This window comes from Nannobrachium achirus, assembly GCF_963921795.1.
Source record: "Nannobrachium achirus genome assembly, chromosome: 8".
NCBI lineage: Eukaryota > Metazoa > Chordata > Actinopteri > Myctophiformes > Myctophidae > Nannobrachium > Nannobrachium achirus.
The window spans coordinates 37,287,696-37,303,763 of record NC_137817.1 but is presented as its reverse complement, the minus strand read 5'-3'; the positions used below and the strand labels follow the sequence as shown (position 1 = coordinate 37,303,763).

General features: G+C 42.6%; 1 protein-coding gene across 3 annotated transcripts; it reads left to right on the top strand.

Annotated features, from left to right (window-relative positions):
* The first annotated feature begins 710 nt into the window (after positions 1 to 710).
* Positions 711 to 15,979, top strand: LOC308290512 (coagulation factor IX). 3 transcript variants are annotated; one of them, XM_080732368.1, is made up of 13 exons: positions 711 to 966; positions 1,117 to 1,232; positions 1,982 to 2,059; positions 2,762 to 2,940; positions 3,371 to 3,395; positions 3,905 to 4,018; positions 4,411 to 4,536; positions 7,080 to 7,157; positions 7,475 to 7,713; positions 8,340 to 8,454; positions 9,349 to 9,545; positions 10,050 to 10,175; positions 14,887 to 15,979. In XM_080732368.1, the coding sequence occupies exons 3-13, from the start codon at positions 1,984 to 1,986 to the stop codon at positions 15,181 to 15,183; spliced, it is 1,572 nt and encodes a 523-aa protein (XP_080588494.1). In that variant the 5' UTR covers positions 711 to 966; positions 1,117 to 1,232; positions 1,982 to 1,983; the 3' UTR covers positions 15,184 to 15,979. The 3 variants fall into 3 exon arrangements, with proteins under 3 accessions (XP_080588494.1, XP_080588492.1, XP_080588493.1); XM_080732366.1 differs by having other exon boundaries at positions 4,411 to 4,548; positions 14,887 to 15,977; XM_080732367.1 differs by lacking the exon at positions 1,117 to 1,232 and having other exon boundaries at positions 4,411 to 4,548; positions 14,887 to 15,977.
* The last annotated feature ends 89 nt before the right edge of the window (positions 15,980 to 16,068 follow it).

The window sequence follows — 16,068 nt, the reverse complement described above, 5'->3', positions numbered from 1 at the left end:
CTTATATGTACAGAAGCCCACCATGGGGCCTGTAAATACATTGTCCTGTACAGGCAGACAGCAACACACTGTAATAAAGTTTATGTCTGGACTGTAACAACATCTGTTCACTGTCTTTCATAATTAAAGCGTACATTTTGTGAAAAGTATTGTAAATTGTAAAAATATTTTTGATGTCCTGTGCTACAGAACAAAAATTGCAGACAAACATACTATAACAGTCCAAGTTACAACATGATACCTGGGCTACTGTTGTCACACATAATTTGACTGGTGCCTTACAAATAAAACATAAGTATTTCACTTGAGGACAAACCTTTGGAACAGTTTGTTTTTGTTACATTATTTTGGGAGTATCAGATGGGCGGTGTTGACTATCAAGAAGATTGAGCTTTAAGTTTACCAAATGTATGCAGGCTCTGACCTTGCACTCTGAATTGATCTAGGATCTGAAGCTTGCTCTGTTTTACCTAGGAAATATAAATGTACACCTGTGATCTGTCATCTAAAATTGTCCATGTTTTGGCAATTCTGTTTAGGCAAGTAAGTGAAGTCGCCTCAGTACATTAACATACAAAACAGTTGAATTCAAGGACAGTGTTTTGAAGTGAGATGTTACTCTTTTCTTTTTGCTCCCTCCCTCTGCCACAGATAATGTCAATATTTAATTAACGATCAATAGTTAAGTCCAACTTTATTTGCACAGCACATTTCCTTCACCGGAAACCTTACCGTGCTTCAACAGGAATACGCAGAGCATAACAAATCTACGTAAATATATTTCTGTCCAAATGAAAGAATACATACTGCATACTGTATAACGATTCAAACCTAGGTGGTCAGTGGGACTACAATAGGGACACAGGAGAGGTCAGGGGTTGGAGTTCAGATTACAGCTAGACATCCACACCTCCATTTAAAGTCCAGACAGACAGTCGGCGAACACAGGCTGAACTGACTGAACAGGTACATTATCTCTTTTAAGCCTATTTGTAAATATTGTATGTATGAGTATGATACATAATATATGTGTATTTAATAAACTGTTAGTTTACTTTAACTCCACACATCTACAACACCTGTTTAATAGCTCTTTTCACCATGTTTAATTACCAGATCCAGTCCAGGTGCTGAGGGCCAAGCAAGTTCAGATCTATAAACAAATCTCCTGGTTTCTGGTACTCTCTTTCTTAAACCCTTGGAGAGCAAATCCTTAGCCTCCTTCAAAATTGGTATGAAAAGTCACCTTCAGACAGCTGCTACCCGTGACTTGTAAATAGACTAAGCCCCCATGCTCCCCCCCCCCCCCCTTTTTTTTCTGCCTTTGTATTTGATGTTATGCTTTTGAAACTGATATTATCCTAGATAAAGTACTATGTTCTATCCGTCTGTCTTTCAATGTTATATGAGATACTTGTGTGGTTCCTGTGGAAATAAGCCTCGGCTTTCTAGGATCTCCTTTTAGTTGACCTTGTACCAGTGATTTGTACTGTCATGAAACTGTACTTTTTTCGATTGCCAACTTCTAATAAATTCTTCAATCAATTCAATCAAAAACCCTGTACGTACTTGCTCACTCGTATTATCAGTTACTCTCCTAGCTCTCCTAGCTGTATCACCTTTTCTGTATCTGTCCTGTGTTTAATAACTGCTCTACTGCCATGACAACGGGCAAGATCCTCTCAGCTCGCACTAGCAGGCTGAGAAACAGTTTTTTTCCCCCCATAGGCCAGGACTGATATTATTGTGAATGTGTTTGTTTATTGTGTTTTAGGTTGTTTTATCATATTTGATTATAATGTGTTTTATTGTATTGTCTGTGCGTAAGTTTTTCCTTAATGCAGTGCATAAGTGACAATAAAGTGAATCTGAATTTGAGGATCTCTTATCGATCTATCAGTGGATCGATCATTCAATTCTATCTATGATTAACGCTTCCATGTGGGACACTGGTGTTGTTGACGTTGAATGTGTTGTGCAGGGATGATGAGGATCAGAGCTGTTGTGCTGGTGCTGTCAGGCCTGCTGCTGTTCACCTCCACTGTGCTGGAATGTACAGGTCAGACTCACCGTCACACATAATATACAAACCCGCATTTTATTCAGCTCAAGCTAATTATGAACACATTTTAGAACATATAGGAGAGTGACCAACTATAGAAATAATTCTAGGTAGAAAGCCTCTTTATACACCTGACAGCATTTAATACAACATTGTATAATATCATCGATGGATTGGGAACACTGGTATTGATCATAATTGCAGTGTATAGTTTAGTTCAGGTTTCAACGTTTTCAGGCCCAGGACCCCTTAGTTGAGAGAGATGAAGCAAGGACCCCCACAACCTGTTCATAGATTCCATATAGTTTTATTGTTTGACAGCACGATCATCAGTCTATTTTGGATTCATGTCAATTTGTGTTTTCAGATATTTAACCACTTGTACTTAAGTCTGCTCTTTTTCCCCTCTACACCAAACCTCTTTGCCGAAAATAGCCGATCTACAAGCTCACAACACCTCGCAGCGCGAGGCGTGAGATTGTAGATCTGTCTATTTGTGTCTAGAGTTCTCAGAATATGGACACTAGGGTTCAAGTGGTTAATATAAAAAAAGAAGAAAACAAGTTTCTATCACTCAAAGATTTGGTGGACCCCCTGTAGTAACTCTGAGGACCCCCTAGGGGTCCCGGACCCCCTGTTGAAGACCCTTGGTTTAGTTTTTAGCTCATATTATCCTAAAGAGTACTTATTCCTCCTCAGTTTTCCTTGATCGAACGTCGGCAGAGCAGCTCCTCTCCTCCTCCTCCTCCACACAGAGGAGGCGCAGGGCTAACTACTTCCTGGAGGAGATGTTGCCAGGCAACCTGGAGAGGGAGTGTTATGAGGAGGCGTGTTCCCAAGAGGAGGCGGCAGAGATCTTCCAGAGCCAGGAGAAAACAGTACAGTATTAGGGGTGCAAAAAACAGCTAACCCATTAAGACAGTGGGTCTCGAGGTTTTTCATGCCAAGGACCCCCAAATTGACACTTATTAGCCTGTGGACCCCCATTTGAAAAGATATGCCAGGGAACCCCATTGATAGATAGATAGATACCTTTATTATCCCAGCGCTGTGAGCTTGGGTTAATCGAACTAATCAATTTAATCGATTATAAAATAATCGTTAATTTAATAAAATAATGGTTAATAATCAATCCATATTTTTGGGCATGTTATCATTGGTGAACATTACAAAATTGTCTACAAGCTGAAAACACGTTTTGAACTATTTTATTTCACTATTTTTGCATGATATTGTATTTGTGCATGATACTGTGGTATCGATGTGTTGATATAAACATTCTTATTTTGTAATTGTCTTCCTGTCTAGTTGGAGTTTTGGTACAGATATACAAGTAAGTAGCCTACTGTCACAGCCTCACAGCAAGACAAATACAAGTTAATGATCCCAACTAAAATAATCCAACAGTTGAAAATCATCCATGGATGAGAACATGTTTTAATTATTTGTAGTATTAACTTTAGTAGTAATGGTTATATAGTCCTGGGTAAGGGCTGTCTCTGGCTCCCTCCCCAGTGCTCCCTTGGAAAAGAGATTCTTAATTTCTTAAAACTATGTAAAAAAGAAGTTATGTTACCATTACTGTTTATTAATACTAGCTACTACCACCATTACTTCCCCTGCTAATTGACTGACTACCACTGTTCTTGCTATTATGTTCTGTGAGTGGTAGTGTGTACAAATGTACAAATATAGCCTATGTCAGTGGTAGTGATGTATTTCAGTGGTGGCCTAATGTGTGATGTGTGCCAATGGTAGTGTCTGACGTGATGTAGCCTATATCAGTGGTAGTGTGTAGCTGTCAGTTGTGAATTGTGTGTGTATTTTTTGTCTCTGGTGTAGATTTGAACCCCTGCCTGTACAACCCATGTCTAAATGGTGGTTACTGTACTGTAGAAAGAGACGCTTTCCTCTGTTCGTGTCCTCCGCAGTACGATGGCAAGACCTGCGAAATAGGTAAGAACCTGACTGTCTGTATGTATGTCTGTCTATCTCTCTCTCTCTCTGTGTGTGTGTGTGTGTGTGTGTGTGTGTGTGTGTGTGTGTGTGTGTGTGTGTGTGTGTGTGTGTGTGTGTGTGTGTGTGTGTGTGTGTGTGTGTGTGTGTGTGTGTGTGTGTGTGTGTGTGTGTGTGTGTGTGTGTGTGTGTGTGTGTGTGTGTGTGTGTGTGTGTGTGTGTGTGTGTCTCTGTCTCTGTCTCTCGTCTTGTCTGTCTATCTATATCTTTACCATATACTGTGTGTGTGTGTGTGTGTGTGTGTGTGTGTGTGTGTGTGTGTGTGTGTGTGTGTGTGTGTGTGTGTGTGTGTGTGTGTGTGTGTGTGTGTGTGTGTGTGTGTGTGTGTGTAGAGGTAGCTGATTGTCAATACAGGAATGGAGGCTGTCTGCAGTACTGTACAGAGCAGACAGGGGGCAGGAGAGGAGTTCAGTGTAGCTGTGCTGATGGATACCTGCTGGACCCTGATGGATACAGCTGTACTAAAACAAGTACCACGATTCTTGTCCTACAACAGTAGCCTACCACTACTATACCACTACGTATAAAACTACTACATTAATACGACTGTACTACTACTACTACTACTACTACTGTAAAGTTGCCCGAGCGGCCAGGCTTCAAAAACAGTCGCAGGATTGTCTTTAAGGATTTTTATTTCACCAAAACACCTTCCACAGCAGTGCAGTTCACCGGGAATTCAAATAGCCAAAAATATGACAGACCAAAAATAGAAAAGAATTGAACAGCGCTGAAAAATAAACACTCAGGCAGACACTAACATAACCCAACAGGCAAAGAACTCTCTTCGGGAAAAACCATGATCACAGCACGGCCCCGTAGCTCTCCCTTCAGGGAATGCTCTCTTGTGTCTGTCTACATCAGAACTAACTTGCCTGCCCTGTAGCCTCCCTTTAAATAGGGAGTGGGCCCTACCACAGGACATCAATTAGCCTTAGCAATACTTCCATATACTTCCAAATAAACATTCAATAACCCGCAGCTAGTAAGAGTAACCTAAGCATACTACATGATGCGTTACACTTAAACTTTGGGTTAGGTTAACTTCAAAAGAATGACATTTCAAACCAACACATTACTGAAACCCAAAGGGAACCCCCTCTCCTCCACAGCACTTGGCCCATTCCTATTAAAGAAGGAATTGCCACCGGCTGTGGAGAAGAGACAACTAGGGAGGTGACCACACCCCTGATTACCACCACCAATGATTCAATAAACATTAGAACATTAAAATGCATTGAAACACAAGCTTAAGAACACTTGTCCATGAACCAACCATTCACAGTAATTTCCAAAGCCGGCCGGCAAAGTTAGTCAAATGGAAAACACGGCTTAGCTGGGTGTGTGTACATTGTCCTCAAACATTGTATCTGTATATAGGGCACGGGTTGCCCCGTGACATTTCCCCCCCCTTCTGATGACGCCCCCTGTGGCGTCCAGGAAAGGAAGTCTTCTTCTGTACACTTCTGAACCTTTCCTGCCCAGAAGTTAAAGGCCGTCTTGCAAGGAACCAGATTATTTGGCCTTTGCGCTCAAGTCTTTCCACCCACCCAGTTTGGCTCCACCTCTGGCACCGGTGTTGCTGCAGCCGCCGCTGATGTGTCGCTGCCACCGACAAGCTGTGTTGCAGGCACCCTCGACTGCACCCTGGTTGCCTCGAGGTCCACTGGAACCGGGTGATCTGGGGGTTTAGAACATTGCCCCACTGCTGGTTCCACTTCTCCATCTTCCTCCTGGCCATACCCGCCTCTCTGGAATTGGTCGTGTTCACCTTGGGTTGGAAGCCTTCCTTGATGGCTCCCCCTGTGGCACCCTCTTCCTTCATGGCTGTAGATGGCTGCTGCTTGTGCTGGTCCTTGGGAGGCATTCTGGATCTTCTGGACCGTTTTTCTTTTCTTCTGACACCACATGTAAAGTTGCCCGAGCGGCCAGGCTTCAAAAACAGTCGCAGGATTGTCTTTAAGGATTTTTATTTCACCAAAACACCTTCCACAGCAGTGCAGTTCACCGGGAATTCAAATAGCCAAAAATATGACAGACCAAAAATAGAAAAGAATTGAACAGCGCTGAAAAATAAACACTCAGGCAGACACTAACATAACCCAACAGGCAAAGAACTCTCTTCGGGAAAAACCATGATCACAGCACGGCCCCGTAGCTCTCCCTTCAGGGAATGCTCTCTTGTGTCTGTCTACATCAGAACTAACTTGCCTGCCCTGTAGCCTCCCTTTAAATAGGGAGTGGGCCCTACCACAGGACATCAATTAGCCTTAGCAATACTTCCATATACTTCCAAATAAACATTCAATAACCCGCAGCTAGTAAGAGTAACCTAAGCATACTACATGATGCGTTACACTTAAACTTTGGGTTAGGTTAACTTCAAAAGAATGACATTTCAAACCAACACATTACTGAAACCCAAAGGGAACCCCCTCTCCTCCACAGCACTTGGCCCATTCCTATTAAAGAAGGAATTGCCACCGGCTGTGGAGAAGAGACAACTAGGGAGGTGACCACACCCCTGATTACCACCACCAATGATTCAATAAACATTAGAACATTAAAATGCATTGAAACACAAGCTTAAGAACACTTGTCCATGAACCAACCATTCACAGTAATTTCCAAAGCCGGCCGGCAAAGTTAGTCAAATGGAAAACACGGCTTAGCTGGGTGTGTGTACATTGTCCTCAAACATTGTATCTGTATATAGGGCACGGGTTGCCCCGTGACAACTACCACTACTGCTATTATAATACTGCTAGTGATAGTAATTATATTACTACAGTATTACAACAACTGCTATTGCCATTACTGCCAGTTTACTATTTCTGTAGTAGCCTACTACTAGTTTTACTGTCCACATGGAACAGGAAAAGACTAGCTTCTTACTACTACAACTTCTAGTACGATGATACTATATAATACTATACTATTATTGATGCTAACAATATTAATAATGAAAAAGGAAAACATTCTCCTCTCTGATTGGTTCTAGTGGAGTTTCCCTGTGGGAGGAAGCTGAACAAGGCCTTCTATCGTGTCAGGTCCCTGCTGGGCCGAACAGAAACAGAAGGTTATTATAGCTTTTTTCCTTCTTTCTTTCTTCAATTTCAGGTTGGTTTTAGAGCAGCTGTGGTAGGTGAAAACGCTTAGTTTTGTCTATTTTTATTATTATAATTTTTTTATTGTGATATGGATCAGTCAGGGCCCAAGTTCAACACGGTCAGAAAAATAGCATACATTTCTCATCTACAAGCTCACAACATGTCACACCGCAATGTGTTGTGAGCTTGTAGCCTACATTTGCTATTTTTGCTATCATTGAAGATTTTTTGACAAATACTAAAACTAAAGACATTTTAACTATATATATTGGTCTGGACCAATCAGAAACCTCTGCCAATAACACCATGGAGTCTGCCAATGTCAGCATGTCACTGCTGGTGGACAACGCCACCATGTTGGACCCAAGTAACTACAACACCAGCTGGTTCAACAGCACAGAAGAAGAGATGAACAACAGCACCTCATTTCCTGGTTGGAGAGGAGAGGAGGTGGGAGAAGGTGATGATTTAATTCCCCGTATCGTTGGAGGCTATCTGGAGAAACTAGGAGGGAGTCCCTGGCAGGTAAGGGAAATAAAGTTATTTAGAGTATTAGTGTGTGTGTGTGTGTGTGTGTGTGTGTGTGTGTGTGTGTGTGTGTGTGTGTGTGTGTGTGTGTGTGTGTGTGTGTCTAACCCTAACCCTCTCAAACTCCTACACCAGTCAGTGTAATAATGTCTTGTGCATACTGTCAATTAATAATCAAGTCAAGTCAATTCAAATTTATTGATAAAGCACATTTAAAAACAACTCAACTTTGGCTAAAGCGCTGTGTGAGGTCCACTTCGGCAGAGCCTGGTCCGTGTAATTTATGTGTGCTCTGGACTAGGCTCTTACATGTTTATCCTCCTAGGAATGACAACATGCCACTCTACTTCTCCATTATGTTCACCCTAACACACACACACATACTGACTGTTCACCCTTACATTCTGACTGCACCGTAATTATATTATGACCTTTATTCCTCCCTGCCCCCATTGACAGAATTGTTGTGTGTAATGTGTATTGTTATGATATACTGATAGGCTGTCTCTTGTATGTGTTATGCATCCTATTCTCATGTCATGAACCTGTGTGTGTGTGTGTGTGTGTGTGTGTGTGTGTGTGTGTGTGTGTGTGTGTGTGTGTGTGTGTGTGTGTGGCTGTAGGTTCTAGTCCACCGGTCAGATGGTCATGGGTTCTGTGGAGGGACGTTGGTTTCTGATCGTTGGGTTGTTTCGGCTGCTCACTGCTATGAGGAGACGCCGGACTACGTGACCATTGGTCAGAATGCACTCTGAGTGTGTGTGTGTGTGTGTGTGGTGTTCATGCTAGTTGTGAACAGGGATGGAAGGATAGATACTTTATATCAGTGGTTCTTAAACTTTTTCATATCAAGGACCCCCAAATTGACACTTATTAGCCCGTGGACCCCGATTTGATAAGATATGCCAGGGACCCCCATAAGAAGATTTTTACGGCTCTGGCCGTGATTCCCAATCATTGTAATTTCAAAGAGCCCCAGTTTCACATTCATTACTCTACAGACCCCCATTTAATGGTATTTCTTTCTCAGAGACCCAGTTTAAATTGTAAAATCAATGTTAATTTTACTCCCTGAGTTAGAGTACAGTATATACCCATACGGGTCCATTTGGTTCCTTACTAACTAGCTACTATATTCAGCTGGGGACAAAACTGAAACTCCCCCAAGGATCCCTGGTGGTCCCTGGACCCCACTTTGAGAACCAACCAATGCTTTATTGATCCTCAAGGAAATGCATGTGCTTCTGTTGCTCAGTCTGTCTGTCTGTCTAACCTCTCTGTCTACCAGGGGACTATGATAAGTCTGTCTGTCTAACCTCTCTGTCTACCAGGGGACTATGATAAGTCTGTCTGTCTAACCTCTCTGTCTACCAGGGGACTATGATAAGTCTGTCTGTCTAACCTCTCTGTCTACCAGGGGACTATGATAAGTCTGTCTGTCTAACCTCTCTGTCTACCAGGGGACTATTATAAGTCTGTCTGTCTAACCTCTCTGTCTACCAGGGGACTATGATAAGTCTGTCTGTCTAACCTCTCTGTCTACCAGGGGACTATTATAAGTCTGTCTGTCTAACCTCTCTGTCTACTAGGGGACTATGATAAGTCTGTCTGTCTAACCTCTCTGTCTACCAGGGGACTATGATAAGCGCCGTCCGGACCCAGGAGAACAGCAGATAAAGGTGAAGAGCGTGGTCGTTCATCCTCACTTCCACCAGTTCACCTTTGACGGCGACGTCGCTCTGTTGTTCCTGAGTCACGCCGTTGTCCGCGGCCCCACGGCGCTCCCTGCCTGTCTACCAAACACACAGCTAGCCAAATACCTCATCAAGGTAATAGCGTAGTTATAATTATTGACTTAATCTGTAAAGCACCTTTCATACCTACAAAAGGATCATTTCTACTACATGATGCAGATACCATGTCTATATTACTAATATAGACGTGGTATCGTATGTTGATGTTACCACTGCTGGTAACTGTTGCTATTGCTGCTATAGATTTGATATACATGGTATCTATTGTATTATTGTAAGTCGCTTCGGATTAAAAGCGTCTGCTAAATGCCTAAATTGTAAATTGTAATTGCACATACTGTATGGTTATGCTTTATTCTTTATTGTGTTATGCTGATGTTGCAACTGCTGAGTCTTCCTTTTATTTTATATTGGTTTGTTATCATCATTATTGTTTATGTTGTTGTTGTGGCACAGTATTCTTGCAGTCAGACCTCACATACTTGCACTTCAATACTTATTTGATTCCATGTGTATCAGAGGAGGCATGTAGTTGTCTACACACTCCCTTCTCTGTCTGTCTGTAACCTGGCTGTATAGGATGACACAGTTGGAATGGTAACCGGCTGGGGAGCAATGCACTACCTCGGTCGCTCATCTCGCTTCCTTAGGAAGGTGGCACTCCCAGTGGTCAGTCAGAAGGGATGCATCCAGTCCACAAAACAGGTCCGTTAACCTAGCTAAATGCTCTTAGTCAGGTCCACTACGTATTTTTGTTGGATTTTTTTGGAGATTAGTAAAACTATACATTTCTGGAATCTTCAGACCATGGGGAATCCAAATATCTTTGTTTGCATTTGCACAGACACCTGCAAAGCCGCCATTTTGGGCGTTCAAAATGGCCGACATAAAATACATAATTTGTGCTATCTTGGCTTCTAGACAACCTAGAAACTTAATTAAACATGCCAATCCTATGTTTTCTGGGTCAAGGAATCGACTGAGTAAATGATGGGTGTAAAATGTTCCGGACCCCCACCCCCTTTCTTGGGGTTATCTATTTTGGGACCTCCCAGAACAGTACGCTAGCCAGTTAATGTCTTTTTCATAATATTAGAGTTTTGTAGGTTTTAAAACATCCTGAGTTGATTCATTAGACTTTTAAAGCAGCCAGAATAACCGTTCTGACTTTTGGTTGGGGTCTTTCCTCACCTGGGACCCCTAGACAGACCCATGAGCCTATCACAGTAATCGCTCTGCTCCTGCTCCAGAACAATGTTAAATTAGATCATAATTGAAGCATAAAAGTTGTTGTAGCTGGGCTCTGAAAACAAAAATGAGTAAGCAAAATACCAGAGGTCTTCCTCAGGGGGTCCGGGACCCTTGGGGGGTCCTCATAGTTACTACAGGGGGCCCACCAAATCTTAATGGGAAAGGATTTTCTTTTTTATGTATGTTTTTATGTATCCTGGGTTTATGTATTGTACTTCGATGATTTATTAGTATTCTCAGTATTATTTATACCATTTTTGTGTTAGACAGTTATGGTTGACAGGTGTTACTGCAGGGATTAAGGTATTACTTCTCACTTTGGGTGTGCAGACTAACGTGTCCATTTATTGCACTGCACTCACACTGACAAAACACACGCACGCACGCACGCACGCACGCACGCACGCACACATACACACACACACGCACGCACGCACACCTCTTTGTTAATCGTCACCCCAAAACCCTCACCCTATCCTCTTAAAGAGCTCATGGTCAATTATGCCCAAAGAGATTCACTAAAATACTGTACATGTCCTCCCTAATTTGCAAGACATATGTGTTGACAGTCTCCACCATAGCATTTGCAGGGAGGAGTGCAACCTGCTTTGCAGCCAAATTTGATGGGCTCAAGTACTGCCTTTGGAGCAGGGAGGGCAAGACACCTGACTGGAACATTCCCTCCACTCTCTATTTTCTTCGATTGATCGAAGCTTGGGGCAATTTGTAAGGTATGACAAAGTAGGCATCATAATACGATACCTTCATCAAGGGACATGATTTTGTGGAAGTGCACACACATATTCAAGCAAGTTCAAGTTATTGGTTGTCACAACTGTCAAGGGTTCCTTGGCCTACATGATTTTTCTGGTGCTGGCTGGGGAAGAGAATTTTGTTGGAATCTCCAAAAAGACATGGGTCAATGCCTACTTGAAGCCTGGTGATGATGACCAAGTCATTAACCACTTCAAGGACCTTAAAGGGTTCCATTCCTCCTGAGCTTATTATTGGTGAGCTTCATCAACATTGCAGTCATTGGAGCATGTTGCATGCCATGTTTACAGTTCAAAAGGTCCAACAACCCTGCGATTACTCAGATGGGAACTATTTCTGTCAAAGAACTGAGGGTGAGATGCTACCTCCAACTCGTGCTGCACTGCTACCACATCTGTGCCAACTATGTCACAATGCAGGATAAATCATACCTGACAAATTGCCCTGAGCTTCCACCAATTGAAGAAAATAGATGGAATTCAGAGAGTGGAGGGTATTTTCCAGTCAGGTGTCTTGCCCTCCCTGCTCCAAAGGCAGTACTTGAGCTCATCAAATATGGCTGCAGCTGCTCAAGTAACCTGCCTTTCACTCCATGGTGGAGACTGTGTGAACACTATTAGGTTGGACATTGAAGATGACAATGATGAGGACAATAGATCCTGCATGTCTGAAATGACTGCATTGTAGTGAATCTTTTTGGGCATAATTGACCATGGGCTCTTAAACTCATTAAGAGCCCCTGAAATTAACGGATTATAAAGTCCACGACGCCACCTTCAGGCTGGCATCACCGCCGTTATCTTATTTTGAAGGCCAGAAGTCCACCGCGCAATCACTTCCGGTCTGACGTCATCGGATCGTGCGTCGGAACCGATCCGTGTCCACGTGGAGTTGTGTAATGGCCGACCGGGAGCTTTTATAACTGTGTAACATAAGCGAGCATCTGCCTCCATCCTAGCTTCTAAAGTGTAGTTTTGAGATAATGGACATTAAAGATGAGATCCCCCGTCCACCTCAATGTTATGGATGGGACTATTTTGTGCTCGTGGAGCCGTGATGATGCGAAATCAGCGACGGATTTCGTCTCCGGACCGCCGGCCATTCTTCTCGGTATATGTACTCGCCGTTACAGTAATATATTACTTTTCCCGAGATATCCCGTGAATGGCACTACAGATACTCGAGTACATTTCGCGAGACATCTCGGGAATGGCACTAGATGAGTTAAGAGGATAGGGTGAGGGTTTTGGGGTGACAATAACAAAGAGGTGTGTATGTGTGTGTGTGTGTGTGTTGTGTTGTCAGTGTGAGTGCAGTGCAATAAATGGACACGTTAGTCTGCACAAGTGAGAAGTTGCAATACTTTCGTTATGTCAAATTCTGTGCCTGGCCCTTGCCCTTCCCCTGTTCTACCACACTTTGCTCGCACCCCCCCTCCTGTGAACCTGATTGTCTATCTGAACTCCTCCCGGCTTCACAGCTGTGAGCTGTTGCCGGATGACTACCTAGTTGTCCTTTTATGGTTCCCCTGGCATCACAGGGATCTCCATATATGGGCATAAAGGGGATTTGGTTCCCTGACATCACAGTGATGTCAGAGCGGGATGCCAGAGTGTGAGAGTCAATCAACAAAAAAGCGTTACCCGTCCAGACAGACAGATAGATACGGTCAAGATGTGACGGTTCTGATAGTAAACTGTGACCTATGGTCGCAAACTGCGACCTATGGCCGCAATAAACCCAGGATACATAAAAACATTCAAAGTTTCAGTTTCAAATGTAAAAAAAAAAGATCCCATCAAGATTGGCAGGCCCCCTGTAGTAACTCTGAGGACCCAGCAGGGGTCCCGGACCCCCTGTGGAAGACCCCTGGTATTTGCTACTACTCATTTTTGTTTTCAGAGCCCAGCTACAACAACTTTTATGCTTCAATTATGATCTAATTTAACATTGTTCTGGAGCAGTAGCAGAGCGATTACTGAGACAGACCCCTAGACAGGGGTCTGTCTAGGGGGTCCCAGGTGAGGAAAGACCCCAACCAAAAGTCAGAAAGGTTATTCTGGCTGCTTTAAAAGTATAATAAATGAACTTGGGATGTTTTAAAACCTACAAAACAACTCTAATATTATGAAAATCGGACATTAACTGGCTAGCGTACTGTTCTGGGAGGTCCCAAAATAGATAACCCCCAGAAAGGGGGTGGGGGTCCAGAACATTTTACATCCATCATTCATTCATTCGATTCCTTGACCCAGAAAACATAGGATTAGCATGTTTAATTACGTTTCTAGGTTGTCTAGAAGCCAAGATAGCACAAATTGTGTATTTTATGTCGGCCATTTTGAACGTCCAAAATGGAGGCTTTGCAGGTGTCTGTGCAAATGCAAACAAAGATTTTTGGATTCCCCATGCTCTGAAGATTCCAAAAATGTATAGTTTTACAAATCTCCAAAAAAATCCAACGAATAAACCTTTATTAACATAGCGGACCTGACTTATCTTGTCTATAATCGCTTTTATCCTTCACGAACCACTTTAACACTGGTGACCCTATTTTGGGCATGTCATTGTAGGGGAAATCTTCAGATATTGAAAATAATTAGAATTTTCTTTTTCTTTAATAGCAGATCTACAAGCTCTATAATAAGTTGCGGGTGATGCTCTAAGAATCTTGCTGAAGTGCCAGCTAGCCAATCATTTGTAAACGTTACAGTGGCGTTCCCACTCTAGATGTTGTTCTCAGGAATCTGATGTACAGTTTTATGATGAGGTTGAAGGACTCAAAAAATGAAATTACAATGACTTTAAACATGCCTAAGAAGAACAGCATTAGGTACTCCTCTTGTCTCTGGAGACATTGGAGAGCCTGTGTGTATGTTTTAGTGCCTCTGTATTATTGTTGTTGTTTTAATCTTTGTTGTGTTGTCCCCTGTATTGTTTTTTATATGGACCTATTAGAGTCTGAAATAAAGATTGATTGATTCTCAATATCACTGTGCAACATGCTGTGAGCTTGTAGATCGGCTATATCTTTAAAGTAATTGACAATTTTCCGATTTCTTGAAAAAACAGAGGTGTTGGAAAATTAGGGCTTAAGTGGTCAAATTTAGAAAATGTTACAACAATTGATCATTTTCATACCCTGCTACATGTGGGTTATCCCAGTTTAAAATGTTCTATTATGAACTAGCCACCTCAAAAAAAGGCTTTAAATATTTCCTTAGAAGAGTGCCTTGGTTTCTTTTTCCTTAGTTGCAAGTTTTCAGTCCCCCACAAAGACAACCTTATTCGTCACACTTTTGTTTTTAAACTTCCGAGCACCCAGACATTATCCTTTTTCAATTGATCATTTAGATTTTAAAATAAAGTACATTCCTGTGTTGTCCCGCAGGTGATAACAGACAACATGTTCTGTGCCGGCTACCTGCAGGCTAACAGGGATGCCTGCAGCGGGGACAGCGGGGGGCCGTTCGTAGTTCACTACAGAGGAACGTGGTTCCTCACCGGGGTGGTGAGCTGGGGCGAGAAGTGTGCCGCTACGGGCAAGTATGGCGTCTACACCCGGCTGGGAAACTACCTGGCTTGGATCCAAGACACCATGAAGAGAGAGGAGGAGAGAGAGAGACTGGAGGAGGAGCATAGGTGGCTCCTCAGGGGGGTATTGGGGGGCAATGCCCACCCAGATTAGACTTTGTGCCCCCCTAGTCCAGACTTGCCAGTAGTACCCTACCCCACTATTATTTTAATGTGTTAGGTGTTAATTATATATATGTTATTTTTGTGTTCTTTTTCATTATTATAAGGATACATTTTCAATGAATGAATAGTTTAATGAAAATGTTATTTGTTTTGATGTCTATAACTGTGTTGTTGTTGTGCATGCAGCACAGGAAATTCAAATCTTTTAAGTGAGAAAACTTGTAATGGACATTACTAGTTTGGCTCAAAACGCCACAAAAATCGGAGGTTTGTTGAAAAATAAAGTGCCCCCTTTGGAAAATTGAAGGCCCCCCTGCTGATTATTCCCTGGAGCCGCCACTGAGGAGGAGGAAGTGAAGCCGACAGGACAGCCGGACGGCCGACAGTAGCTGAAGAGACGAGGACAGGTTGTGGACAGACAGAAATTGGGGGGACATATTCAAGTATTCAAGTATATAGTAGAAGAGCATTCAGGACTATATGCTGGGATCAGTTCCTGTGCCCTTCAGGGCCTCTCTCTCCTACGCTGTCTCTCCCTGTATCGTGGAGACACAGAAGAGCAGTGGTGTAAAGTAACAAAGTACATTTACTCAAGTACGTACTGTACTTATTTTTACTCTACTGGAGTATTTCCAACTTTCTTTTCTTTGACTCTTACTCCACTACATCTCCGAGACAAATATTGTACATTTACAATTATTTTACAGCTTTTGTTACTTAGAATTTGATTATTATTGCAATACGTCAGCCCTACATTCATTTCAACCATTTGAAAATAGTAGATCTGCAAGCTCACGATGCGTCGCGATGCGACACATTGTGAGCTTGTAGATCTACTCTTTTCAAAAGATGTTTGTACATTTGAAAACTTGAA

Coding starts and splice junctions, on each gene's coding strand:
- LOC308290512 (XM_080732367.1), top strand. CDS start 1,984: ATGATGAGGATCAGAGCTGTTGTGCTGGTGCTGTCAGGCCTGCTGCTG. Junction 7,714..8,339: donor TAGGAGGGAGTCCCTGGCAG/GTAAGGGAAATA, acceptor GTGTGGCTGTAG/GTTCTAGTCCACCGGTCAGA. Junction 8,455..9,348: donor GCCGGACTACGTGACCATTG/GTCAGAATGCAC, acceptor TCTGTCTACCAG/GGGACTATGATAAGCGCCGT.